This window comes from Equus asinus, chromosome 5 (genome assembly GCF_041296235.1).
Source record: "Equus asinus isolate D_3611 breed Donkey chromosome 5, EquAss-T2T_v2, whole genome shotgun sequence".
NCBI classification, from domain to species: Eukaryota; Metazoa; Chordata; class Mammalia; order Perissodactyla; family Equidae; genus Equus; species Equus asinus.
In genome coordinates this window covers 108,291,397-108,318,721 of record NC_091794.1, presented here as the reverse complement: position 1 = coordinate 108,318,721, position 27,325 = coordinate 108,291,397, and the positions used below count along the sequence as shown (strand labels likewise).

Genomic DNA, 27,325 nt, shown 5'->3' with positions numbered 1-27,325 from the left:
CTCTCTGAGCTGAACCCAAATCTTATCTCGTGACCGAATCCTTTCCCTCATTTCCCAGGTTAGCTTATCCGCTCTTTGTGGGGCAGGGTGGCACCTGGGCTGCGTCTTCCCCTCCTTCACCTAGCGTCATGAAATCTGGGAACTGGAGTTTCCTGAATACCGTTAGCTGACCGGAAGATTATTTGCATGGTGTCACTCCTTGGATAGAGTGAGAAGAATGTCGTATGTTCTTTCAAGCCTAAAACAAACTCTCATCCTATTTCTTGCATTTGGCTCAGTCTTATGTATGAGTAATTTAGGCACAAACTCCACACTATTTCCCATTCCAGTCCATTCAAGGTCCCTGGTGGATTTGGGTTTTCGTGTAAGTGGTCTTGAAGTGACTCTAAAAGTCTCGAACTGTCCCACTGTGAAACAGCTAGGTCTGACACCTGAATCATCTTCCCGGATTTCTTAAGCTTGGCCAGCAGCTTGCTGTCTAGGAATGTGTATAGGTAACAGCTGTTTGCGTTAATATGCCATGGAGGATAAGTTCTAGGTCTTTGTTTCAGCTCTCCCACTAAGTAAATGAGAAATCTCAGGGGAATCACCTCACATGCCTGGATCAGTGCCTTATCAGTTTTCTAAACCTGTCGTAGAGGGTCAGGAAATAAAGTTCATGGGCAGCATCATCAGTTTTTAAAATCAGAGTGCATTGCACATGCTAAGGGTAAGTATCGGCTTGGGAAGGTTGGGTTTCAGGTGTGTATATGTGTATACTGGGTTCTCTTTCTTTCTGGGGGTCACACTCAGAAATTCTGGAAGCCCCTGGACCAGATGATTCCTAAGTTCTCTTTAATCTTGGCACTCTGTAGTGGTTCTCCCCTGTGGGATGTGCCTGTAGTTAGACAGTCGATTTGGTTGTAACCTAAGGCCTGACCAAGTTAAGCTACTTCTGCGAGTCTATTAGTCAACGTCAGATGGTCTCCAGTTAGGCAGGAGCTCACTATGCCTTTTCCTGTTTTTCTCACTCTTTGGGTAATCAAGATGTTTCAAATAAGCATGACAGCTTATGTCCACCATAATTTATCGTATGTTTTATAGAGAAATTCTAATGACATTTGTACTACTACTAAGGTATATTTAATGATATTGAATAATTTTTAAATTTGTAAGTGGAAGTAGAACTTTGCCAATATTTATTTAGTGAAAGGATCCACATTTCAATTAATAGATTCACCTTAAACCCTTCTTTTAGCTGCAGGTGACAGAACTCCAACTCATACTGGCTTATGTGAAAAAGAGAATTTATTGACTCTTATGAAGTCCAGTTTTGGAGTTATGTTCAGGTACAGCTGGTTCCAGATGCTCAAGTGATGTCGTTAGGAGCTCTCTCTCCCTCTGTTGGCTCTACTCTCCTCTGTGTTGATTTTATTGTCAGGCAGCAGTTCCCGAAATGGTAGCAAGATGACCCACTCAAAGCTCCAGGCTTCTGTTTTGGCAACTTAGCAAATGTCTCCGGGAAGACAGCACTTCTTTCCCAGTAGTTCCAGGAAATGTTCTGTTCTTCTTGACCCAGCTTGACTGACGTTTCCAGTCACTTGAATAAGGGGAGGTAGTACTCTCCTTAGCAAGGTCCACTCACTTACCCTGGAGACAGGACTTGGGGTCAGCGCCACCTGAACTGAGCATAGGGCAGGAATAGCTCCCAGAGGAGAAACAAGAGGCCATGACCAGGGAAGGGAGTGGGGATGTCAGGCAGGAACACCGTGAAGGAACTGATACTTTTTGATCTTCACCCTTGATGAAGAAGGTCATATTCCTAAAGAAAGTACCATTTGTTCTGAAACCACAGAAGCTCATAATAAGCCTTACTTCATGATTTTACTGTTGTCTCATCTGAAATGAGCAGGAAACACCAGAGCCCATCACCTTTTGGTGCCTTTAAATGGATGCGACTAACGATTCCTAGGACCATTTTCAGAAAATATGATTCAGGTCCTTAATATTACACAATGAAGTGTGGATTAATCAACAAAAGAATTTTCTTAAATATGCTTTTGTCTTCTCTAGTGAAAGAAACCATTCACTCCACTTTAGCCAGAGTCAGTGCTCTGGCATTTTTGTGTGTATGTGAAAGATGCTTTATCTAATAACCTAAAAAAAATAGGAAGTGCCCAGCCTGAGACTGAGGATGCACTAGAAGCTTATAAGTCAATTGAGTAATGTTTCCCAGATAAACTGTGCAACAATGGTGGGTAGCTTCCTGGGCTAGCTGAGAACAAAAACCTTTTTAGGGGCCAGCCCAGTGGCATAGTGGTTAAGTTCGTGCCCTCCACTTTGGCAGCCCAGGTTTGCGGGTTCAGATGCTGGGCACACACCTACACACCACTCATCAAACCATGCTGTGGTGGCAGCCCACGTACAAAACAGAGGACGACTGGCACATATGTTAGCTCAGGGCGACCTTCCTCACCAAAAAAACCAAAAAACAAAAACTTTTTGAACCCATAATAGATACTCTGCATTTGCAGGAAAAAAATAATTAATATGTGTACATGCCTATATCACAGATATACTATAAAACATTGAACGACATAATCTACATGATATGTAAATATGTAACATACACATATCACAAAACAGTGAATGTCACATTTGCATATTAATTGACGTTGCCTGAATAAAAATGTATATATCAGATAAATTCAGAAAATGCAAACTTTTTGGTGAAGATTCTTAGTTCATAGGGTAGAACACAAAATGGTTCTCTGAAATTACAAAGTCTAGCTCTCTTAACTTTTTAGAAGAATAAACCCAGAGATAGTGACTACTTTGTTTCTTGATAATAACTAACATTATTATTATCGATGGTAATTACAATCTTATTTTTATTCTCAGATGGAACAAAGAAAAGAGAGTGAGAGAAATCCTTGGACTCGGGTACCTCAGAAAGGTATCTGGAAGAGTCAGAAGAATGAAAAGGGAGGGAGACTCTGGGTTCAAGGGGTGGTTACCTGTGTCAAAGCTTACCTGAAGTGGAATTAACTGAACCATAAGCAGTAAGAGAAAGACTAAGAAGGAAGAAAGATGGTGGGTGGAGATGTTGGGTCCTACGGTTTCCCATACTAGTCGCTGGGTGCATTCACCGTTAACCCACATCACCTTATTGGGGTCTGTGGTAGACTGCAGCAGCAGCTGAGCCCTCCCTGATGACCGCAGAAGGAAAGTGAAGAGAGTGGACAGAACTTTCTAACTCAGAGACTGTCTGTATCAGGGTGTTCTTTAGAACTAGTTTTAGTCCCTAAACTTTTCTTTGGGGACGTAAGTTACAGGAAATGCTTATAAGAAGCTCCCACGTGCACAAAATGTTCAGTTAAGTTTAGGGAACACAGCTGCCATTATCTATCAGTAATTTCTAGTGAAAGTGAGCATTTTAAGGTTTAGAAAAGTTGTACATTAAAGAAATGCAATTGTTTTCAGCTGTGTTTAACCTAGAATTTCGGAAACATCTTTGACACAGCATTTTGTTGTTTTAGTCTACTGAGCAGCGTCTCATGGAAAATGTTCTATTTTGCAGTTTGGGAAACCTTTCGGTAGATCATGCCCACAAAGTGACTCTGAGCCTGGACCCCGTGGGCCTCCCGTGGGTCTGTGACTCCCCTGACACTCAGTGTAACATTTCTTATGTCTGTATTTTTCTAGGAAAGCATTCATAGCTTTCATCCCTGTCAAAGAGCCCATGAACATAAAGGGTAAGAATCCTTGTTATGGGTTCTTTTCTAACAAGGGAAGTCTGAGTCCAGTTTCTCTTAAATTTCTCTCATGTGTATACTTTATAGCTGCATAGGAATGTTTGTTAATAGGGATGGGTGAACCACTCAGGAGCTTCTCAGAAACATTAAAGGGGCCGAGTCATAAACAGGCAGTCGACTAGTTACTTGATTATTGTGTTTATCGTCAAAAAGATTAAAAAATTGGCAGCTACTCTCTTTCCATCAAGAATTGTGGAAAGAAATTACCTATGCAGGACACTGCCTTATTGCCAAACTTTAAATATATTTATTCCCGAACACAGAAGAAGGAAACATGTTATTTCATTGTAGTAAAGAGACTTTTTAAAGGATAAGGGCCACTCCCTGCAAAAGAGAAATCCATTGAGAGTTACTTAATGATAAACAACTAAAAACCAACTAAACACAGACAGCTTTTCCTTCAAAAGATTTAAAACCTTCAGCTCACCTACTTTTATATTTAAAAATCAGGATCATAAAATATTGTTCAGTAAAGAGTAAGCAGTGAATAGGAGATGCGTGTTCTTCTGAACGGTATGAGTTACCAAATCATCGGAGAGCTGTGCAGCTGGCCCACGCTGGTCCTTCGTTGACTGGCTTTCAGGAAATGGTGCTTCAGTGTTCTTTAATACTGAATGGCAATAAACAGTGGTTTTTAAACCCAGTATTGCCTTTATTGCAAGGATGTTGAAGTCTGTTATGTTCCAGGGTCTTTCTTACTAGGATTTATGGGAGAAATTTCTTTCAGATCTTAGTACCAAGAAGAGTCATGCTATCAGAGGGATCCTGAAACCGATGGCCTCCCTTCTGCTTTGTTTGCTAAGTTCAGCCAAACTTGGGACTCACAATTAACCATTTTGGACAATTTAGTGTGTTTTCTGCCTAGCAGCTTTACCTGAACGTTCTTTTACACTTTCTTTTAATGAATCTTGATCTTACATAATCTATTATTAATCCTAAGTTATTTTTATCAGCCTCCTCAAACACATACCTGGATCCAGAACTGTTACCTGTTAAGTGAGAGCAGGGAGGGAAATAGAGAGATTGAGGGGGATGGATTGGGGCAGGGAAGGGACATTGAGAAAAGTGAGGAAGACGGGAGAAAAGAGACTGTGGGACCGTGTTGGGGATTTGCGATGGATGCTCCCAGGGTCAGTGCCCACTGCCGTTCGAGTTGATTAGTGATCTGTTGCTCCCTTATCTAACTCCTTTCTGAACCTTTCAATCAACTGCATGCTGCGTGGGATGATTAGAGAAGCCCACTCTGGGGACTTCTATGGGGAGGGCACGACAGGACAGCTCCACAACTGTGTGAAATCAAGTTGCATCCTGATTTAGTGAAAAGCACTATACGTTTTTAGCTTTTCCACCTAATCTAAGGGATGCTTGAATGCTAGCCTCAATAATGCCTTCATTAGGGCCTCACTGATTTAGAATGTGCAAAAATTTGAAGATTGCTCTGATCTCGGGATCGAGTGCTAGTGGGAAACGTAGTACATGAGTTACCGCCTCCCAAACTCAACGTGTGCGGTGAGTCATGCGGACGTGGGAGAGCAGCCCCTGATGCGTTCTGACGTGGCGTATGGAGCCAGGACACAAAGTGGCCCTCACAGGGATCGTGACGCTCCTAAAAAGGAGCTCAATGGTTAAAGATTTTCTAAAACTCTGGTAGTTCCCTTGGAGAAATATTTTATTTTTGAATAAAATGTTTAAAATTATATAACTTGAATTTTTAAAATGTTCTCTATTTGTCGGAAAAGCCCATGATAAATTGTAAAATAGTATCCTTAAATCATTTTATGTATTAAGATCTATTTTATCTATAATACGTCCAATATTTTGGACATAAGATGTCCATTATAATATGTCCAACACAAGTATTTCCTTTAACATATATGCATTTGTCTATTAATTGGAAAGGACTTCATCTGTGTTTATTCCAAGTTTTTACAAGATCTTATTGTGAAAAAATATTGTAGTTAATAAACTTAAGTTCTGGAACTGAAGCCTTTCAATGTAGAATCCAGTGTTTTAAAAAATACGTATTTTTGGAACATCTTGGACTTTCACATGTTAGCAAGACAGCAGGGAACGTCTGTGCAGACGGCATCCCCACGCTTGGCTCTGAGAGCAAAGCATTGCCAACAGCAGACCTCTAAATAATGGATGGAGCAGGAGCTGGAAACAGCTGGCCTCTTCCAACTAGAATCCCAAATACATAGTTTTGGAGTTAGATTGAAAATCACCAGGAAATCAGTGCAAATAGCATCTATTATGGTTAGAAGTATTAGCTAGAAGCAGCCGGTGTTTTTTGTTTTGTTTTGTTTTTACATCTTTTCCCCAGGCACCATGTAACACATCTCACTAGCAGAATTTTTTTAACTGAGTTTTCAGCTTTTCTCCCCACTGTCTCCACCCTAACCTTGTTAGAGAACACTACCTTTTCTTTCTTTCTTTTTTTTTTTGCTGAGGAAGATTGGCTCTGAGCTAAATCTGTTGCCAGTCTTCCTCTTTTTGCTAAGGAAGATTCACCCTGAGCTAACATCTGTGCCAGTCTTCCTCTATTTTGTATGTGGGATGCTGCCACAGCATGTCTGACAAGTGGTATATGTCTGTGCCCGGGATCCAAACCCACACCATCAAAGCGGAGCATGCTGAACTTAACCACTACACCACTGGGCCAGCCTGAAAACACTACTTCTAAGTTGAAAACTACCAGATGAGAGTTATTCTCTACCAGCCTCGACTAGATGTTTTGTTTGTTTTCAGAGGCCTCGTCCGTGCTGCCTTTCATAGGACTGGGTAAGAGGTGGCTATGGGAGGGGGAGGAACTGCTCTCAATAACTTGCCTGGAGAAAAGCTCATCATAGAAGTGACTAATGAGCACAAATGTTTTGTTCTACATAATATCCTTGAGCATGTCCTCCTTGAAATCCACGTTTTATGTTTCAAGCAGATGAAATTAAGTCGCTTAACTGTTTATTGAAGGCCTACTGTGTGCCAGGCATTCCGTTGGGCCTTGGGAACCTGGCAGTGGATAGATGAACACAGTCGCTGCCTCCCAGAGTCTAGAGACGTCCCTTTACCTTCGTTTGTATTAGACTAAGGGTCTTGAGATAAAGGCTCAGGTCTTCTTTGGTTTTGTATCCCTGGCGTCCACCCCCATAACCTGCGTGTCTTGCTCCTCATTCCAGCCCCAGAGCCTGGCACACGTGCTGAGAAGGAGAGCCCTGGCAGTAGACGTTGAGTAGACGTTGGCAGCACGAATCTGTTCAGCCCTGGTTCTCCAAAGTTCTTCCCGTAGGATTTAAGCGGTGTTTTTGTTACGGCTGGGCACCACTGAACAGCCTGCTGCTACTTAATTAACGTATTCCTGCCTCCTGATGATTCCTGTGCGTTCTATAGTTTCCATCTTTGAAGTTTCAGGTCCTAAGTGTCAGGAATTTCGTTTTCCACTTCCGTTATGCAGCCGTTGAATGCATAATGCATCCTGCTGTCGCGTCTCCAGGTCCAGGTTAGATCATCGCTGGTCTCCACGTCTCGTCACCGCACTTTTTCCTTGAAAGACCTCATTAGGCCTAGAGGTCATGTGGTTTCCTCAGTTCTCTAAAATGTCTCAATTTGTGCTTATGATATTTCTTATTTTCACTATGTGCTGAAATTGAGTCAGTGTCCTCCGAATTTGTTGCTTTTGAAAAGTTAGCAAACTGAAAATGTTCTAGTCTTGTAAATGATGTAAAAGTAGGTATAGGACCTGCGTCACGTTTCCTCATTTCCTTCGCTCTCACACTAGTTAGCTGCAGTTTTACTCCCTTTGACTCCAGCTGGATTTGCCATGTTATGGACAGCGCAGTTGGCTCCAGTGTAATCTGGGGCGCTCTTACATACTTCTGCCGTGTTACGAAGGTGTTGAGCTCCTTGGTGTTCCACTAAACCTTAGAGTCCTTGGAGAATAGCTTTGAAATGTTCGTCCCCGTGCACCTCAAGCTCCAGTACTGAAAGGTTTCGAACAAGGAATAGTTGTGGATTTGCTTTGCTGCCCTTGGGATGTTTTGTCTCCTAATCACTTCTGGCCGGTGGTTTCAGCAGCATCCTGAATGATTTCTCCTGACGTGTGTAAGACTCTGAATTTGTAAATGGTGTGGAACACAGATGAAGGAAAAGTATGAATCCAAAATCACTGCAGATGAAGAAAGTCGGAGAATTGCTAATTTCGTTTTCTAGTGTTTTGGTACCTAGAGTTGGGGAGTTTTTAAAAAGTGGAGGATGGCAGTTTTTTCTATGGCTAAATTTAGCCATTGCTTTGGAAAATCAGAGTGGTACAGCTTGTGCCTTATCTCCGTCTGGCCCTTACCCTTTCGTCGGCACTTGGACATCTTAAATGGCTTGCCAGGGAGGAGCAGCTTAATGTACTCTAGTGGCTCCATTTATTCTGGGAAGGAATTAAGTGACTTCATTTTCCCTGTATTTCCGAGCTTCCTAAAAAATTTAGGAGACTTCCTAAGCAGCAATTACAGTTCTATACAGAAATAGTTCAAGTCATGCCTCCTTTTGCTTCATCAGCTCTTCCTGCCACCGCAGCCAAGGGCTGTAAATGGAATGAGAGACGGCCTCTCAGTCCCAATCCAAATAGCAACAGGAGGGCACATGTGCACTTGAGCCACAAATAACGCGTTTTAAAATAGCAGATGGTATTTGACGATCGCTCCTTCATTCACTTACCTGCCAAGGCAAAACTTTTCTCTTGCACTGGCAGTCAGACCTGCGGTGGCTCAGACAAAGCGATTGTAATAACAAGTTCTCGTGCTTGCAGGTTTTATCCATGAGCCGATTTTCAGGCATTCGAATCTGTGCACACTTTCTGAGGCTGTTCTAGAAAATGTTTCTTTTGTTTAACACAGTGAAAATTTCATGTTTGTACGACAGCTTAACCCGACCAACGTGTTGAGCGCTTTTGTAACTAATGAAAGGCACTCCCTTCATTAAGGTGTGCTACCAGCCGTGTGTTCCAAATATTCCATTTTGCCAGGGCAAAGTGGGAATATCGAAAGGGTAGGGATCCGATTTTGTAATGTGAAGCTCAGCAGGTAAAGAGAGTGACATTGCTGTGAGGTTCCAGTTTGTGTCTGTGAGGAAGTCAGGAACCCGTCTCCTTTTCGTGCACCAACACCCTACAGTTATCTCATTTCCTCACCGGGGCTGAGAGGGAATGGCAGCCAGCCAGGTCAGCTCAGAGACTTCCCACGTGCCTGCTTCGTTGGGTTTTGATCGTTTGGACCACACTCTCTGCCCGCTGGAATAAGTGATCAAACTCCTAATTGGTGTATAGTCACCTGGAGCCCACTGTAGATGACAGAGGCCCCTTAGAGCTCCTGCCCTAGAGTTTGGATGAGCTTATCAATAAATTGGCTTCCAGAAGAAGCTTAAATTAGAAAATAATGTTCCTTTCCATTGACTGAGCTGTCTGTCTCTGGTGCCAGGGATACGAGACAAGGCCTCTGCTTTCAAAAGCTTGCTCTGGTAGCAATGACACATGTGGGAAAGTAACTCCACTCACTTGCTGAACACCATTGGGACACAGGGCAGGATGTGAAGGTTTACCCGGCGTGGTGGGAAGAACGCGGATCTGGAGTCCGCCCTGTGTTCAGACCCCTGCCCGGAGACTTGTGAGTGGTGTGACCTTGGGTGAGTAACGCACTTTCTGAGCTTCATCTTCCTCATCTGTAAAATGAGGAAAATCTTTCAGAGTTATTTCAAGGACTAGAAATAATACACGTAGAGTGACCTACTCTAGATGCTCAGCTGCAGCTCGGTAGCTGCTATTAGTAATAATACTGAAGTGATGTTTGAGCCATACTCTGAAGAGTAAGAAATTCAGCAAGTGGACATAGGAGAAGTTGGCATTACCAAAGGCCCAAAGGCCTGTGAAATTCCTGGTGGGTTTGTGGAACAGTGAGTGATGAGAGAATCCCTAAAAAGTAGCCTGAGACAGTTGGTAAAGAACATTCCATACGACACCGAACAGTTTAAATTTTATTTTATAGGTCAAGGGGGAGGGATTTAGGGTTTTTTAAACTAGTTACAGACGATCCCAGACTTACAGTGGTTGGAATTACAATTTTTCAACTTTACGCAGATATAGTGACGCACATTCAGTAGGAACTGTCCTTCAGACTTTGAATCTTGATCTTTTCCCACCAGCGACACCCAGTGGGATCCTGTCTCGTGATGCTGGGCAGTGGCAGCAGCCACGGCTCCTGGTCAGCCACGTGATCACGAGGGTGAAATGACTGATACACTCACAACTGTTCTGTTTCTCACTTTCAGTACAATATTAATCAGTTACATGAGATATTCAACTCTTTATTATAAAACAGGTGTGTGTGCAATGATTTTGCCCAACCGTAGGCTCGTGTCAGTGTTCTGAACACATTTCCGCCAGGCGAGGCTAAGCTAGGATGTTCGGTAGGTTAAGGGTATTAAATGCATTTTGGGCTCACAATATTTATACCGTACAACGGGTTTATTGGGCCATAACCTGATGGTAAATTGAGGAAGATCTGTATCTTATCTAATGTCAGAAAGTACCTCATGTTGTATTGCTCAACACAGCCGTAAAAATTAACTAGGTTCCAAGATTTCCAGTGAGTTGTTCATAATCTAGAGGAAACAGTAGGTGCAGCAGAGTACGGAGAGCCAGAGAGGTCTGGCTAGTAGTTGGTTTCCTGATGTACACTTTCTTACATCAGATGCCAAAATACTTGGGATTCTCCACTTTGACAGCAGCAAATCCCAAACTTTCTAAACTTAGAACATATTGTGGGTGTCTGACTTCATGAAATTTTCTCTGTCTTTAAAACTTTGGTATTGCTTAGGAATTTTTAAGTTTTAGGTAAATACTAATTTGGGGTATTCTTAAATGAGTCCCTTTAATGGCTATGAATCCCTATTGAAGAGATGGAAAGATGACCCATCTTTTCACATAGCTGCTGTGCTTTGTGACACTTTGCATTCCAGCCCTCAAGGAGGGCTGTCTATATACAGATAGATACAGAAATAGTGAGAGAGATGTGTGCATGCATGGGTTATTATACTTACATATATTTCCTAGCTCTGTCCACTCAAGGAGCCTAGAAGCAGTGACACCCCAGCAGCAAGGAGCAGACTCAGCACCCAGATCTTGGTTTCTAAAGGCCATTAGCTAATAAAAGGAACTAGAGCTCCTTAGAGAAATTGCTGATTCTACGGTTGGGATGGGGAAAATAAAAGATGAACCTAGCATAGCTTGTAATGCCTGTAAGTAAGGAAGTGCCCCTAAAAGAAGGGAAAAGGCAGAGGGCATGGCAAAGGGACACAGGAGCCAGCCTGAAGGAGCTGCCAGTGGCCAGAAAACGATTTGAGCAATAAACTAATGTAGTATGGGGATCATGACCAAAGAGTAAAATAAATATACACAAGTTTATACTGATATAAATACATGATCAAATAAATTGAGAAGGACACATCTTCCTTATAAGAGAACAGGAGAACTCCAGATAATATATGTGGATACTTCCCCATCTGTGAGGTAGAGCTTAATTCCCTCCCCTTGAGTATGGGCTGGACTTAGTGACTTACTTCCAAAGAATAGAGGATGGAAAGAGAAAAATATAGTCATGCGTCGCTTAGCGATGGGGCTCTGTTCTGAGAAATGCGTCATTAGGTGATTCCATCCTTGTGCAAACATTATAGAGTGTACTGAAGGGGAACAAAATTTGCCACCCCAAAATATGTCTCCTAAACGTGAGGATTATTTTAGGCTGATTATTTTTAAGAAACGAAAGACTCAGAACTTTTTTGTTACTTCTCTCGTGTTAATTAATTAATTAATTCTAATTCAGTTCTAATGGTGCAGTCTAATTCAAGTGTATACCGTAATTTAGTTAACAGTAGTGATATAGTAATGTTAGTTTCTGCGTTTTGACAAATGCACCATGGTTATGTAAGATGTTAATACTAGGGGAAGCTGGGTGAAGGGTATATGGAAACTCTACTATCTTTGCAACTCATCTGTAAACCTAAAATTATCCAAAGTTTCTTAAAATTTTATTTTTAAAAAAATGCCCCTGTAGGTATGACTGGGTTGAAGGCCCCAGTCCAATAATGGCTCAGACTTGAGAGCCTTACACTTAAAAAGATTTCACATCTTTTTGGTTTATTTCGTCCTCACAAACAACAGTAAGGTAGATATTGATAGTCCCATTTTACAGATTGGAAAATTGTGGTGCAAAGTGGTCATTAGTTTTCCAAAGTCACACAGTGACAGGGTGAACCCTAGAGCTCTCACCTCTCCTGCAGTGTCTGTCTGCTGTGTCAGAGCTGCCCAGGCTAAATGTGCTGCTTCCGCTAAAAGGGTATGAAGGTAGAACAGGCTCGCGAAGAGACGGAGTGAGTCAAGACGGAATGGATTGTCAGGCAGACTTGCTGCGAAGCCATCAGAATTGCTTACTTTTTCTCTGCGGTCCAGGTGCGTGTGTGCGTTTGTTTCGACTGTAGTGGGAAGGAATTGCCACGTGATCACTGAAAGTCCTCATTCCCTGAAACCGTGCAAGTAAATAGACTGCCTTGCAGAAAAGCACAAGGCAAAGAGAGACCTCTGGGCAGACACCCTGTGTAGTCCGCTGAGAGAAGAAGTGAGCAAGCAAGAGGTCAGATTTGATAGGAATGATAGAGCAGAGCTTGACTAGTCGTGGAGGGCAGTGCAGGTGGGTGGATTTTAAATAGCTTTCCAGTATCGTCAGATCTGAATCAGCCATGAGCTTGAGAAGCAAACGTGCACCCCAGTACTGTTGGCAGAGCTGGTGTGGATGGACCTGGTGTGACTCACATGGGGTAATGCCCGTGTGTCTGTGTTGGCTTCTGCTCAGGCGGGTGGTTCCTGCCTCGTTCTTTACCAAGCACTTGGGTGCAGAGGGGATTCAATCTTGTGGAAGGGGACTGGGGTCTGAGAGCAGTGGTTCTTGAAGTGTGGCCCCAGACCAGAAGTGTCAGCCTCAGCTGGAACTTGTTACATGTGCAACTTGTGGGCCTCACCAAAACCTACTAAATGAAAGAGCTCTGGCAATAGGGCCCACCATTCTGTTTCAGGAAGCCCTCCAGGTGCCCCCGGTGCCCGCTACTGTCTGGGAACCACTGGGAGGAGCAGAGGCCTCCCATGAGGGTGGCTTACCGCCCACAGCAGGGGACGAGCAGATGGAGGGAACACACACACTCTGCCTGCACAGAAGGGACGCCCAGACACACACCCTGAGGTTCTGTATAGGAGGAGAAAGGCGGTGTTCACACCTCACCTTGCCCTAGGCTTTAGAGCCAGGGGGGTTAAGAGCTGAAGAACCTTTCTGTGCAAGTTGTAACTTGTTCTTTTTTTGAGACGGACACAGCCTCTTAGTTCTAGACAAGAACCGAAAGCTGGGAACTGCCAGGCGGGAGCCGGAGCTAGAGTAGCTGGCGTTCTTAGCTGGGACCTTGGGAGTCCCACGTGCTCGTGGAAACGTGCATTCACAGCTCACTTTCTGTGCAGGCCTGTGCTCACGATGGAGCAGCTTGGTTGCTTCGTTCACACTGTCCTAAGGCATGGGCTTGGGATCCCTCAAAGCTGAGTCACTGTTGGCTTTGTCTGAAAGATGATGGGTGAGATCTGGGGCCAAATTCATCAGCCCCCCCGATGTACACATTATTTGTTTTCTCTCTCCTCCCCGTCCACCCCCTGTGTATTGACTTAAAGATCCAGGCTCATGCAGGGTGCAGAAATTGTTTGTTGGTCAACAAATGAGAGCAGGGACACCCTCCATAATGTTCAAGGCCCCCTCCCCACAGTGCCTGGGGCATAGTGGGTGCTCAGTAGATATTTGTGCATGAATAAATGAATCTTTAAATGTACTTGTTTACTCAAATGTAGTCAGAAAACATTTTTTGCTTCTAAGTAATTATATTCCTTTTATCCCATAATCACACACAATACACAATTAAGGCGATATATAGCTCTGAATTTGGCGAGTATTTTACAATAATGTTTTAATTATCATAAAAAAACTATAAAACCCAAACAAGCAGACAGTTGTTGCTTTTGACTTGCCAGTGATGGACTTGTGAAGACCATTGTCATACCCGTCTGAGTCGGCCTTCAGACGGGGAGCTGCGTCCTGGGCCTGCTCTGAGGGAAGGAGGTGGGCTCAGAAGGTCTCTGATTCTTAGGCGGCACAGTGTGACAGACCTGCGTTATCTGGGGTGCGGCTCAGTCACTTCCATTTGAGATTGTTTCTTATTTTAATGATCACTACCTTCTTCCTTTGGAGTTGAGAGGCTCAGAGATGCTGTTATGCATGATATAATTTTGTTAAGAAGCAAATAATTGCTTCTGAATATCTTCATGAAGTGCTTCTCAGAGCAGCTTAATAATGTGGAGGAGCTAACTGGAGAGCTGGCAGGGGGCATTGGCGCTGAGCACAGCCAGCTGGGAACAAGAGCTGGGAACCTCTGTGGCAGACACAGAGTCATCGTGACTGTCAGAGTGTTTTGACCTGGCGATGCCGTGGGCAGGACCTGGCTCCGTGATGGCAGGGAGGTCTGTCTCTGCAGTGTCCACACTTGGCAGGGGGATGGGCGGGATGACAGACGGACTGCACTGCAGCGCACTGCAGCACTGCTGGAACAGAGCCGCCTCCAACAGGGACAGGCGGCAGGGCGGGCACCGCAGCACACCCTGGGGCTGACCGCAGCTGGGCGGCACTCCCTGTGCCCTTCTGCCCCTTCGCTTGACATGGGATGTTAATCTTGCCCATTGGGCTCCAAACGAGTGCAAACCGTGCTCTGAAACAAATGGGTTCTGAACACTCATTTAATCAATGCAAGATTTGTAGGCTTGCAGAAGAGATAATCAGTAGATGGCTATAGAGGCTTAAACCATTTCAGTGGGATGCATGAGTATCTCTGAGTAGTCAGTCTCAGAGAGGGATGGGTCCAGCTGGCATGATTGGGAATAAGCAGGGAGAGCTTATAAAAGTGCCACAAAGGATAGCTGCCTTTCTGCTTGGGATTGAACTCTAACTGAAAGGTGAAATCCTTAGTCTTCCATCGGCTCCGAATGGTGGAGTCCTGCATTCTGCAAAGTTTCCGTTTTCTAAGGGAGAGCATGGGGTAGGGGTCCAGGAGCAGCTCTGACATCGTGCTGTTTGCCATCAGTGGTCACAGGATGATGATGGCCACAGAGAGTTCATTGCATGCATATTCATTCAGGATTACTTCCCCTCTGGGGACCGTGCTGCTGAGATGCCTAGCAGCAGCGTCCTCAGAGTTCATCACGTCTGTACGTGTGAAATTGGAACACAGACGTTATCTTTGACTGTAAAAGGGGAAAGGTTTTTCTTTTAGTGTTGTTCCCGGACATAGCTTGTTAGAAAATGGCAAAATTCTTGAAAAACAGTCTTCCTCTTGTTTTTGTGGTTTAGTAAAGTGAACTCAGTTTGGCATTCAGCATTGAAAATTTTCCTGTCCAACAGATATTTACTGTCTTTTTACTGTAAGAAAAGAGTTATATTCGCTAGGTTGAGACTGTCTGATTCTTGTGCATCTTCTCTTCCCATAACTTTTCCTGCGTGTGGTTATTGTATAGAGGTTACGCTCCGGGTCCGAGAGCCGGATGGAGTAGTTATCTTCTCGTGCCTGTCTCATCTGCAAAAGGAGGATAGTAACAGCACCTTCCTCACCCGATGGTTGTGCCGAGCAGAAGGGTTACTGTTCGCGAAGTGATTAGAATGGTGCCTGGCAGGTGGGAAGCATTCCGTCAGCGTTAGCTCTGCCCGTTGTTGTATCTCACGTAGAATCTGTAAGCTTTGCTCACTGGTGTTAAGATTCATAGTCAGGATGGCAAGGAATGCTGATAAAATATTTCTTTTCCAGGTTATTCCTTTTCATGATTCAGATGGCTGTATTTTGAAAATAGTTACGCTGTTAGCAATCTCAGGGAGAGAGATGTCGCAGCTGTTCAATCAATTTCTAAAGACATTTAATTCATTGGTCTAAAGATGACGATGATGGCTAGAACACTTATCTGGAACTTAGCATGTTATGAGCCTTTATGTATATTCATTTAGTTCTCACAATAACCCTCTGAGGTAAGTACAGCTACATCTTCATTTAAGAGTCGAAGAAACTGAGGCACCAAAGGTTTTGTTCAAAGTTACACAGCTGTTATTTTGCAGAGCCAGAGTTCTTGATAACTGTGTACTGTCTGGCCCTTGGCCACCTCTTCACCATCATCCTCTATTCTCCTCCCTGCTGTGGTCCAGCCACACGGTTTCTGTTCCATGAATGTCCTGTCTCAGGGCCTTTGCATGTGCTGTTCCCTCACCCCAGCTCTTGGCAGGTCTAACTCCTTCTCATCATTCTGGTCAAACTCAAGTGTCACCGTTCCTGACTTATCAAGATACTGCCCCCACCCCATCACTCCTTATCGTGTTATCCTGCTTGCTCACTTACTAGAGCAGGAAGAGGCCTTTTCTGTCCTGTTCACTGTTAAATACCTGGCACAGTATTATTTAAAATTTGTTGAATGAATATACGCGCTAATGATTTTAATCATGAGTTTAGCTCCTTTTTGTAAAACACATATATCTGTAACCCAACTCTAATATAGGTGTGTGCATGTGTACGGGCGTGCATGTGGTGTCAATGCGTGAATGTGGAGAGAAGAGTCTCACTGTAGTGAAGTGGTACAGAAGCACAGCCTTCTCTCAGTTACGGTCCAGCTCCAACAGCAGGTCCTGGTGTTTATTGTATAGAAGTGAAGCACCTGGTTGCATTTGTCTCTGAAAAGATTGAGACACATGTTAAAAGAAATGTGTAAGGGTCTCAGGCAGTGACTGATACAAGGCCTAAAATAAATTGTAAAAGCTAGAGCCTGGATCAGGAAATAAAATCTTTTTTTTTTTGAGGAAGATTAGCCCTGAGCTAACATCTGCTGCTAATCCTCCTCTTTTTGCTGAGGGAGGCTGGCCCTGAGCTAACATCCATGCCCATCTTCCTCTACTTTATATGTGGGACGCCTACCACAGCACGGCTTGACAAGTGGTGCCATGTCCGCACCCAGGATCCGAACCAACGAACCCCAGGCCACCGAAGCAGAACGTGCTCACTTACCTGCTATGCCACCGGGCCGGCCCAAATCTTTTTTTTTTCCCAGTGTTTGGGTAAAACAGATACTACTTTATATATATGTATCCTCCTTTCCCACGATAATTGCTTTCTTCTACTGCTTTAAATTAAGCCATATTTATCTCATTTGTTTGTTCTAGGGGCCTATCTGCCAGATCTCTTCCAAGTTTCCACTGGGGCCTTTGACAAAGAAGTGGGGTGCCAGGAAGCTGAAACTAGGACTTTGACAAAAAGGGACTTTCTGTTCCTTTAGCTGAGGACTTTGGACTACTGTCGATGTGACAGTCCTGTGTGAGGTGTCAGACTCACTGCCATGCTGGAGAAGTCTGGCCTGGACAGACCTCTGTGATTTGGTTAACTTGAGGGCAGTCCTTCGAATAGGCCGGTGTTAACTGCCCTTCTTTCGGATCACAACCTGACTCTTACTCCTGCTTTGTCCTAGATAACCAGTTCAGGATGTCCATCCTAGAGCGACTGGAGCAGATGGAAAGGAGGATGGCTGAGATGACGGGGTCCCAGCAGCACAAACAGGGGAGCGGAGGTGGCGGCAGTGGAGGGGGCAACGGGAGCGGGAACGGAGGAGGTCAAGCTCAGGTACGAGTCTGTGTTGGCGATCACCTTCCCTCTTGTTAATGTTTTATCGATCAGTGAGGCATTTGGGGCCAAGTCCCCTCTCTGCTGCTGCTGGTATCATTCCTGGCTTAGGCAGAGCCCGAGCGAGTGCTTCCCAGTGCCTGCAATTCCACGTACTACAGTCGGTGTGAAATGGAAGGAGCCTTGGACTGGGGCGCTCCTCAGTTGTTCGCCTCCCTGAGCCTCAGTCATCATCACTGATCTCAGAATTTGCTGCTGTTACCTGGCAGTGGGAGCTGAGAACATCCAATTAAAACACAGAGGCCAAGTGTGACTCATCTGCTGGGGCTCAGAGTTCACTTAGAATCTGTTTTGTATTTTGTGTTCTATCCTATCTTAAGTATAAATATAAAATTTAATTGAATTCAGTAATTCATAAGCCTTTTATGAACTCAAGAAGATCAATATGAAAAAGGCCCAGAGAAACTGTTTCTGTAATTCTTCTGTGAGAACATTATAAATTCTATCATCTTTCATGTGTGCTTTTTAATAAATTCCATGAAGAATTTGCCAAGTACAGAGAAATTGCCAAATACTGTTTTGTACTCCCATTAGTCTTGAAGGCTTTATGTAAGTTTCATTTAGGAGTTTCATTTTGAGAAAATTTCCTGGGCAGAAATTATTCTTCAGGAGACCCTAGAGATAAATTTAAAAGGTCTGAGAGTGTTTCTTACCTCCACTACTGAGTTGTTACCTAAAAACCTCAAATAATTCCCCCTCTTTCTCTTCAAGGTGAGTGATGATTTCTTTTGAACAGTTACATTTTTTTACGTGAACATTTTTAATTTTATGATCCTTGCAAATATCGTGTTAGTCATAGTTTTAATAATAAGAAATAGGCAAAAACAAAGCATTGTATACCACACCCAAAAAAGTAATCCCCTTTTTCCTTGAATTTTCTTATTTCTCCCATCTTCAGAAATCCATGGAAAAGGAAAGACTTGGCACACAGCAAAATATTATTAAGGCTAAGAGAGGCTTCTTTTTCTGCTAATAGTGCTATGTTTTATAAAAGCAGTAATCATTGTTTAATGTATTTCCTGGCTAAAATAAGAGAGTCCCATGAAACTCTTCCTTTTACCAACAAAGGTCATATGGAAATGGAATATAATGTCGTTTTACAGCTCAGCCTTTCAACAACTGACCTGTTATTATCCGGTTCCATATTAACTACTATTGAATACTCTTTCATCAGTTTATGTTGGCTTCAATAAATATGTGTCCACCTGATATGATAGAGATGTGGCTGTTTTTGTTAATAGGAAAAAATTCCCTCTTCATTCACGATTCAGTGACTTCCCTGTGCTTGTGAATATGTCTGTTTTGTGTGTATGGAGTGGCTCTGGCTGGGCCTTTGGGTCAAGGTCGTTCTCCTGCAGGTTTGCATTGCCCAGCTGTTCTCCTGTAAGACGTTTTGACAGCTCTAGTGAGGATGACATTATATCCATCATCTGCCTTTTTATTTTTGCAGGTATTTCTTCCAGATTTAAAAATAAAAAACAATGACGAGCAAGAGTATTTCTGTAGTAGTTGAATTTTATGGGGTTTATTACTGAAAAAAATACTTTTTAAATAACCCCGGAGATGAGAATTAGGCTAGAAGGGTCATTTATGTAGGGGGGGCGCATTAAACGTAAAACCGCTGTCACAGAGACTTGGATAAACTGTTGAGGTTACTTTGATTTTATTTTTCCTCCTTTACAACTGAATCAAGGGAAGAAGACCATGTGGTTAAAATTAGTGAATTTCTCGTCCCTGTGTGCCTCATTGTTACTAATAACACTTAAATTTCTAGATCTCTAACGCTTTCCCCAAAGGACTGGATTATTATTGGATTTTTTGAAGCGATTCTTGAGGGGAAAATAATCCCATCTAAGTGACTTCATTCTCCTTAGGAAGGAACAAGGGAGTGACGGTCCAGGCACCCCAGATGGGGGAACTAAGAGAGCCGCCCTGCTTGGCCCTCTCACAACAGCTTACTACCTGCAGCGTTTACTCCAACTGGAGGCTAGAGCCACTTTTTTTTTTTTTTAGCAGTATACGCTTTCCCCAAGATGGATCAGCATGAGGTTCCTAATCCGAGAATCTTCTGGATAGACAGACTCTGGTGTTCTTAGAGTTATGGAAAATTACCTTGTACCACGACTGCAGATGTGTGCTGCTCAGCTGAACTAAGCACATTCTCTTCTCTGTTTCATGATGTCTCTCTGTTTTCAGTTTCGTGTTTCCCATTTCAAGTTGCTAATCATAAAGCATTTGTTCCCCCTACATCAAAAGGCCGACGTTTTGGATGTAGTCGTTGGCCGGCATTTTGGTGGAGGGCTTCTGGTGCTCCGACCGTAACCTGTGCTTCTGCATCGTAGTGCGCTTCTGGCCCTGGGACGCTGGGGAGCTGCTTTGAGAGCCGCGTGGTCGTCGTATGTGAGAAGATGATGAGCCGAGCCTGCTGGGCCAAGTCCAAGCATTTGATCCATTCAAAGACTTTCCGTGGAATGACCCTCCTACACCTGGCTGCGGCCCAGGGCTATGCCACCCTAATCCAGACCCTCATCAAATGGCGGTAAGGCTGGGGTACAGACGACTGGGGGTCATCCTCATGCATCAACCTGCAACTTCCTCTTGAGCATTTCTGCTAGCAGAGAGAAATCTGGCCTTTCGGGGAGCGTGACAGCCTGTGAGCAAAGGGCTTTCTCTGAGGACAGTTTCCAAGGGAATTTTATGAACTTCTGCCCGAGAAATACTGAGTGAGATGCTAACTGAATGTTGAACTTTTTATTTCCTCTGGGCTCCTAGCAAAACAAAAGAGTCCAGACCACCCTGTGAAATTCGGGACTGTATCTCTTCACATCAGGGATGTTAGGTGCCCAGTTTGGTTTCAGCTTTGTGGGGTTTTATAATGTTCTGGTATTTCCTGTAATGTTGATTAATGGTGCAGTAATTGCTGGTGCTATCCTTTACAGCACAAAGCATGCAGACAGCATTGATTTGGAACTGGAAGTTGACCCCTTGAATGTGGACCACTTCTCCTGTACTCCTCTGGTAAGAAATGGGTTCACTTATTCCCCAAACTGGTTTCTAGGCTGGCACAGGGATGTGCCTAGTTCCCTTTGTGATCCCTCATTGTTATATGACATTTATCAGAGCTCCATTGTAATAAATGTTTTATGGCCCCATTGAGATTGCCAGCAAGGACCAGTTTGTCAATTGGCAGCAATGGCAAAGCAAAATATGTTTTGAACTCATATTGAGAAAGCTTGCTTTGTCTTCCTGTTTTTTAGATGTGGGCATGTGCCCTAGGGCACTTAGAAGCTGCCGTCGTGCTGTACAAGTGGGACCGTCGGGCCATCTCTATTCCTGACTCTCTAGGAAGGCTGCCTTTGGGAATTGCCAGGTCAAGGGGTCATGTGAAATTAGCAGAGTGTCTGGAGCACCTGCAGAGAGATGAGCAGGCTCAGCTGGGACAGAACCCCAGAATACACTGTCCTCCAAGCGAAGAGCCTAATACAGATAGCTGGATGACCCAGTGGCACAGCGAAGCCATCAACTCTCCAGAAATACCCAAAGGAGTCACCGTTATTGCAAGTACCAATCCAGGTAAAAATTCAAAATTATTGCATCTCAGAACTTGACAGATTTCCCATTTGCTTTCATGCAGCCACCCTCAGAAAAGTCCATAGGATATTCACGTATTTGGGCTTTGTTTTTTTTATGTTTCTGCTTTTCCTTTTAGCTGTTAGAATGTCTGGTGCTTCCTCCCTACCTCCTCCCACCCCCAAATGCAGAAAGTAGCAAAAAACCTATGTCCATGCAAGAAAGAAATACACATTTTGGAGGAGGATTATCTGAATACAGTGTATGCTGCTGGGGAATATTTAAATGTTAGGGACATGTCTTAAGTTCCGGCTTTGCACTTTGTGTCTCTCAGGCGTAGAGAAAGTATTATTTCTTTAGGATTCCTAATTTTATCGCCTGTCCTGACTATCCTTTCTACTGTACTTTTCAGAGCTGAGAAGACCTCGGTCTGAACCCTCTAATTACTACAGCAGTGAGAGCCACAAAGATTATCCAGCTCCCAAAAAGCATAAATTGAACCCTGAGTACTTCCAGGCAAGGCAGGAGAAGCTGCTTTCCACTGCACTGAGTCTGGAACAGCCAAATATCAGGAAGCAGAGCCCTAGTTCTAAGCAGTCTGTCCCCGAGACAATCAGCCCCAGTGAAGGAGTGAGGGACTACAGCCGGGAACTCTCCCCTCCCACTCCAGAGACTGCAGGATTCCAAGCCTCTGGATCTCAGCCTGTAGTAAAGTGGAATTCCAAAGATCTTTACATTGGTGTGTCTACAGTACAGGTGACTGGAAATCCGAAGGGGACCAGTGTAGGAAAGGATGCCGCACCTTCACAGGTGCGTCCACGGGAACCAATGAGTGTCCTGATGATGGCTAACAGAGAGGTGGTGAATACAGAGATGGGGTCCTACCGTGATAGTGCAGAAAACGAGGAATGCTCACAACCCATGGATGATATACAGGTAAGCATGGAAAAGGTAAGCCTGCAGAGGCTGGTGTGTCCCTCAGAGCTTCCTTGATCTTTACAGTTTCCAAAGGTCACGTGATTTTCTCACCAGTGAAGGGTTAAAAGTCTGGTCTTATGCGCAGGAATGTTGGAGTATCTTCTTTACTCGGGCCACATTTGCATTCAGTGAATCAACCATTGTGATTCAGGCCTGAGCGCCAGAGACCCAGGTCTCAGCAAAGCCTTCCCTCCTTGCGCCAGCTCCTCAGAACTCGCTCATCGCCCCACACAAGTCTTCTGCTTCCTCCTTGCATCCAGGGTGACTGAGTCACTGTTTTAAGTACTAGTTATGAGAGTCACGGCCCGATACTAGCTTGAACAGGAGGCCGTGATTAGAATTTGAATGATCTAAGTGATTTGATCAGTACAACCATCCTCTCGCCATCGTAAAGGGTGTATACAGTGTGAGGCTCTCATGAGGTGCAGTTATTGATAATTGACTGCCCTTATAATAAGTCTAGAAAATCCAGAGTCCTTTTACACCATTAAACTTGCTGTAGATCAAGAGAATATATACTGAAGTAAACTTGAGTTTAGGCTATTAAGCAAGCAAATTGCATTAATTAAAATATACTATGTAGTGGGCCAGCCCTGATGGTCTAGGGGTTAAAGTTCCACGCTCTCCACCTTGCTGGCCCAGGTTCGTTTCCTGGTTGCGGAACTGCACCACCCATCTGTCAGTAGCCATGCTGTGGCAGCAGCTCAAGTAGAAGAACCTGAAGGACTTACAGCTAGGATATACAACCATGCACTGGGGCTTTGGGGAGGAGAAAAAAAAAAAAATGGAAGATCGGCAACAGATGTTAGCTCAGGGTGAATCCTTCCCTGCAAAAAAAAAAAATATATTTACTGTGTAGAGCAGGACCAGAGAAGCAACCTAAGAAGATGTGTTTGACTTCCTCTCTTTCCAACTTCCCTCTGATGTAACCCAAGACAAATGTAAAAGGAAAAACTCACGCAAGGAATTCGGAAGCGCACCCGTGCCTGTAGAAATGATGCAGCGAGAGGAGATGCCTGGAGGAGATCATATCCCGGCCAGCGTTCCTGGGGAGAGGGCTGATGGCTGAACTCTGCTGTTTGTGCATCCCAGGGTGCCCTTCCCGCCAGCCCTTGGCTGTGAGCACAGGGGAGGGAAGCTCGCATGCTCACCAGTGTGCTCCCATTCCTTGTAGGTGGTGGAGAGGCCCCACTACTGACCTAGCAACCACTGCAATCATGGGGAGGCCTGCCAGGGAAATCAAATAATGTTTTAGACTAGGCTGGGCAAATTCTTCTGTAAAAAGCCAAATAGTAAATATTTCAGGCTTGCAGGCCATACAGACTTTGTCATGACTATTCTGTCATCAAAAAGCAGCCTTAGACAACATAAATGAGTGTGGCTACGTGCCAATAAAACTTTATTTACACCAACAGGTAGCAGGCTGGATTTGGCTTTCTGTGATTTGCCAAACCCTGTTTTAAACAATTCCTGATGGAACTCATACCAAATATCAGTACTGAGCAATCTAGGACAATATTTATAAATATAAACATGTAATAATAAATCACCAGACTGTGAAAATCAGCAGCTCAAAAGAGGGGAACCAAGTTGAGCCCCCAGAACAGTGCTTTAGAATAGAAGGTTCTGCAGTGATAGAAGTGTTCTGTGTTGTTCCTGCCCTGTAGGGCAGCCACCAGCCACTTGTGGTACTGAGCTCTTGACATGTAGCTAGTGTGACTCAGGGACTGAATTTCTAATTTTATTTAAGTTCAATTAATTTGCTTAAATATCCATTGAGTGGCACAGCTTTAGAACAGTTGGCCTTCACTGAAACAGAGTTGATACAAGAAATAGAAAATAACCTAAAAAAAATCTACTTTTTTTACTGAGCCTTGAGAGAATAATATTTTGCTAAATTCAGAGCACATATCTATGAAAAAAGCAGCAGTCTAAAGAAATATTTCAGCCAAATGATAAAATAACAATTAAAAATAATGAAATAATTCAAGAAATGGCAAACCAGCATTCATGGAGGAGTGAACAATCAAACCAGTAACACTGGGGCCGGGGTAACTCTCAACAGGACGGGTGTATGCAGAAGGCAGTTGTTAAGAGGGAGCTCTTTAAATAGAACAGGAATAACGTTTAAAAAATAACCTAGAACTAAAATTGTAAATTATTTTAACAAAACCAGGGAGGTAAAGAAGTGAAGAAGGTAAAGTGTGTTAAAGCGACTCTTCTGTTCAGGGAAGAGCAGATTTTGTTCCACTTGTGACTCTAATAGATAAGTATAGGCTGAAATATGCTTGTTGGAAATGTCAAGTTAACGTCAAGTAACATAAAAACAGCTATCGAATTTCTAAGTCATTGAAGGGGGAAAAAGAAAATTCCTGGGGAAAGTTCAGGAATGGTAACAAAGAGAAAAGCAACAACAGAAATAATAAACAGAAAACGTAATATTGTAGGAATATTTTCATGTATGATTCATTCCCACTTTGGTAACTGATAATTCTATTCAAAGATTCTCAGATTGGGTAAAAAAGAAAGCAAAATTAAAATGAAATGAAATAGAAGGAAAATGAAGCAGTGGTTAAAGATATAACTAACAAATGAGGATAAAAAGAAAAAAGATTAAAAAGTACTGTTCAAGGAGCTGGCCCTGTGGCCGAGTGGTTAAGTTCGCGCACTCCGCTGCAGGCGGCCCAGTGTTTCGTTGGTTCAAATCCTGGGCGCGGACATGGCACTGCTCATCAAACCACACTGAGGCAGTGTCCCACATGCCACAACTAGAAGGACCCGTAATGAAGAATATACAATTATGTACTGGGGGTCTTTGGGGAGAAAAAGGAAAAAAAATAAAATCTTTAAAAAAAAAAAAAAAGGTACAGTTCAAGGCAATTGTAAATGTATATATACATATAATTTACCAAGAAGATAGGCAGTCATGAACCATTGTATACCTAACAACATAGCTTCTAAATATTAAAGCAAAAACTAGTAAATATAAAGAAATGTGGAACTATAACCATAGTCATAGTGGAGACAAACACCCTATCTCAGAATTTGTCAGATCAAGTAGATGTAAAAAGGATACAGAAAAAATTGAACAATTAGAAAGTTTGATTTAGTATATATATTTAGTATTTATGATATATTTAGTATATGATATACTTATATATAATTATGTAGATATATGAATACAATAATAAATATACATATCATTGTTCTTTTCAGATATCCAAGACATATTTATGAAAATTGCTCATATACTAGACCCAAAGAGAATTTAAGTAAAAACCTAAAACTGCACATTTAAAGGTTATCTTCTTTGATCACAATCCAAGACATTTAGAAGTGAATTATATGATTTTTTAGGTCCAACTTCTTAGAATATTATTTGATTTGAAGTCATTTAAATTTCATTGCCTTTTGCAGCCATCACAATAAAATATCAGCTTCTCGGTATCCCAGAGTGTTGCACTTATTATGATGTTAAGGTGTTCTTACACTGATACATGTTTATAAAATGGAAGACTTGAGGAGTGACTATAGATTATAACCTTCGGTCTCTAGAAATTCCCCTTTTTAATACTTTCATAGAAAAAGAACCAGGGGCCAGCCCTGTAGCCGAGTGGTTAAGTTCACTTGCCCCACTTCAGTGGCCTGGGGTTTCGCCAGTTCGGATCCTGGGTGCAGACATGGCACTGCTCATCGGGCCATGCTGAGGCAGCGTCCCACGTGCCACAACCAGAAGGACCTACAACTATGTACTGGGGGGCTTTGGGGACAAGAAGAAGAAGAAGAAGAAAAAAAGATTGGCAACAGTTGTTAGCTCAGGTGCCAATCTTTAGGGGAAAAAAAATCAAAGTAGGATTTACCTCCTGTTTGAGTCACAAAGCAAGGCTAATATAGGAGGGAAAGAAAAGCTGTAATATTTTCTCCCTGAATGTTTTCATTTTTATTTCTATTGCAATAATCATTCTTGTTCTATGTTGAAAATTTAGAAAATTACCCATTAAGTGTTTTTAACAGCTTTATTGAGGTATAATTTACATACCATAAACTTCATCCATTTTAGGTTTGTGCGATGAATTTTTATAAATTTATACAGCTATGCAATCATCTCAGTCCCATTTAGCACCCTCCCATCGCCCCTAAAAGTTCCCTGAACCCATTTGCAGTCAATTTCCGCTCCCTTTCCAGCCCTAGGCAACCACTGATCTGATTTCTATACCCCAGAGTTTTGCTTTTTCTAGAAATTTCATATAAGTGAAATCATAAAGTATACCTTCTGTCTGGCTTCGTTCACTTAGCATATCGTTTTTGAGGTTGATTCGTGTTGTAAGATAAGCATTTTGTCACCTTTGTATAGATACTTTCAGAACATTTTTAATTCACTTAAAAACTGAAACTGCTATGTTTTAATTTCCATTTTCAAGGGATGTGCAAGGAAATTTTTAAAAACAAGGCCATATCTCTGATTCTGATAAAATATATCTCACTCTACACTAGTTTTAAGGATTCCTAATTGTGTCTATTAGGAATGTATTTTGGATGCAAGTATCAGCAACCTAATTACAGTGGTTTAATTAAAAAATGATTTTTTTCCTCACATGGCAAGAAGTCCAGAGGTTCAGCTGCTCAGTGAAGCCATCAGAGACCACGATTTTCTTCTCGGTTTTCTGTTCTTTTTGGCTTTCCTCTTCATGCTTTTGCTTTATGTTTGAATATGGCTTCTTGAGCTTGTCTGTAGTCATGGCAGGAAGAAGAGAGGCAAGAGCTGGGGCATCGATACCTTTCATCAGGAAAGCAAAGCTTTGCCCAAAAGCCTCTGAGCAGACTTCTGTATCGTCTCATTTTCCACAAGTGGGAAATATATCCTCCCCATGTGCATGGGAAGGTGGGAAGTCAAGAAGATGATGATCATAATTGGCTCTTATATCCTTCATGAGCTGTCCCCTGGGGTTGGGCACATTGCTGCTCACTACAAAACGGGGGTTCTAAGCAAGGCAAAGGAGGGAGGGTTGGATATTGCTTAGGTAACCAGTAGTGTCACCACATTAATATGACAACTCACTTTAGAACTGCCCAGGCATGGCATCGCTGATTGACTGGTACCAGCTGGGAGTAGACACTAGGCACACACCAGACATTCTCTCAGACTTTACTGAAGGTTT

General features: G+C 43.1%; 1 protein-coding gene across 32 annotated transcripts in view; it reads left to right on the top strand.

Annotated features, from left to right (window-relative positions):
• The window catches only part of CAMTA1 (calmodulin binding transcription activator 1), an 854,855-nt gene that overhangs the window by 806,723 nt on the left and 20,807 nt on the right, over positions 1–27,325 (top strand). For 19 of the 32 annotated variants that reach the window (XM_044769588.2, XM_044769593.2, XM_044769589.2 and 16 more), the window contains 5 exons: positions 17,407–17,558; positions 19,961–20,157; positions 20,558–20,636; positions 20,876–21,191; positions 21,601–22,124. In XM_044769588.2, coding sequence (XP_044625523.1) covers positions 17,407–17,558; positions 19,961–20,157; positions 20,558–20,636; positions 20,876–21,191; positions 21,601–22,124 — 1,268 coding nt within the window. The remainder of the gene's footprint in view (positions 1–17,406; positions 17,559–19,960; positions 20,158–20,557; positions 20,637–20,875; positions 21,192–21,600; positions 22,125–27,325) is intronic. The other 13 variants (XM_070511183.1, XM_070511184.1, XM_070511181.1 and 10 more) reach the window with 1 other exon arrangement.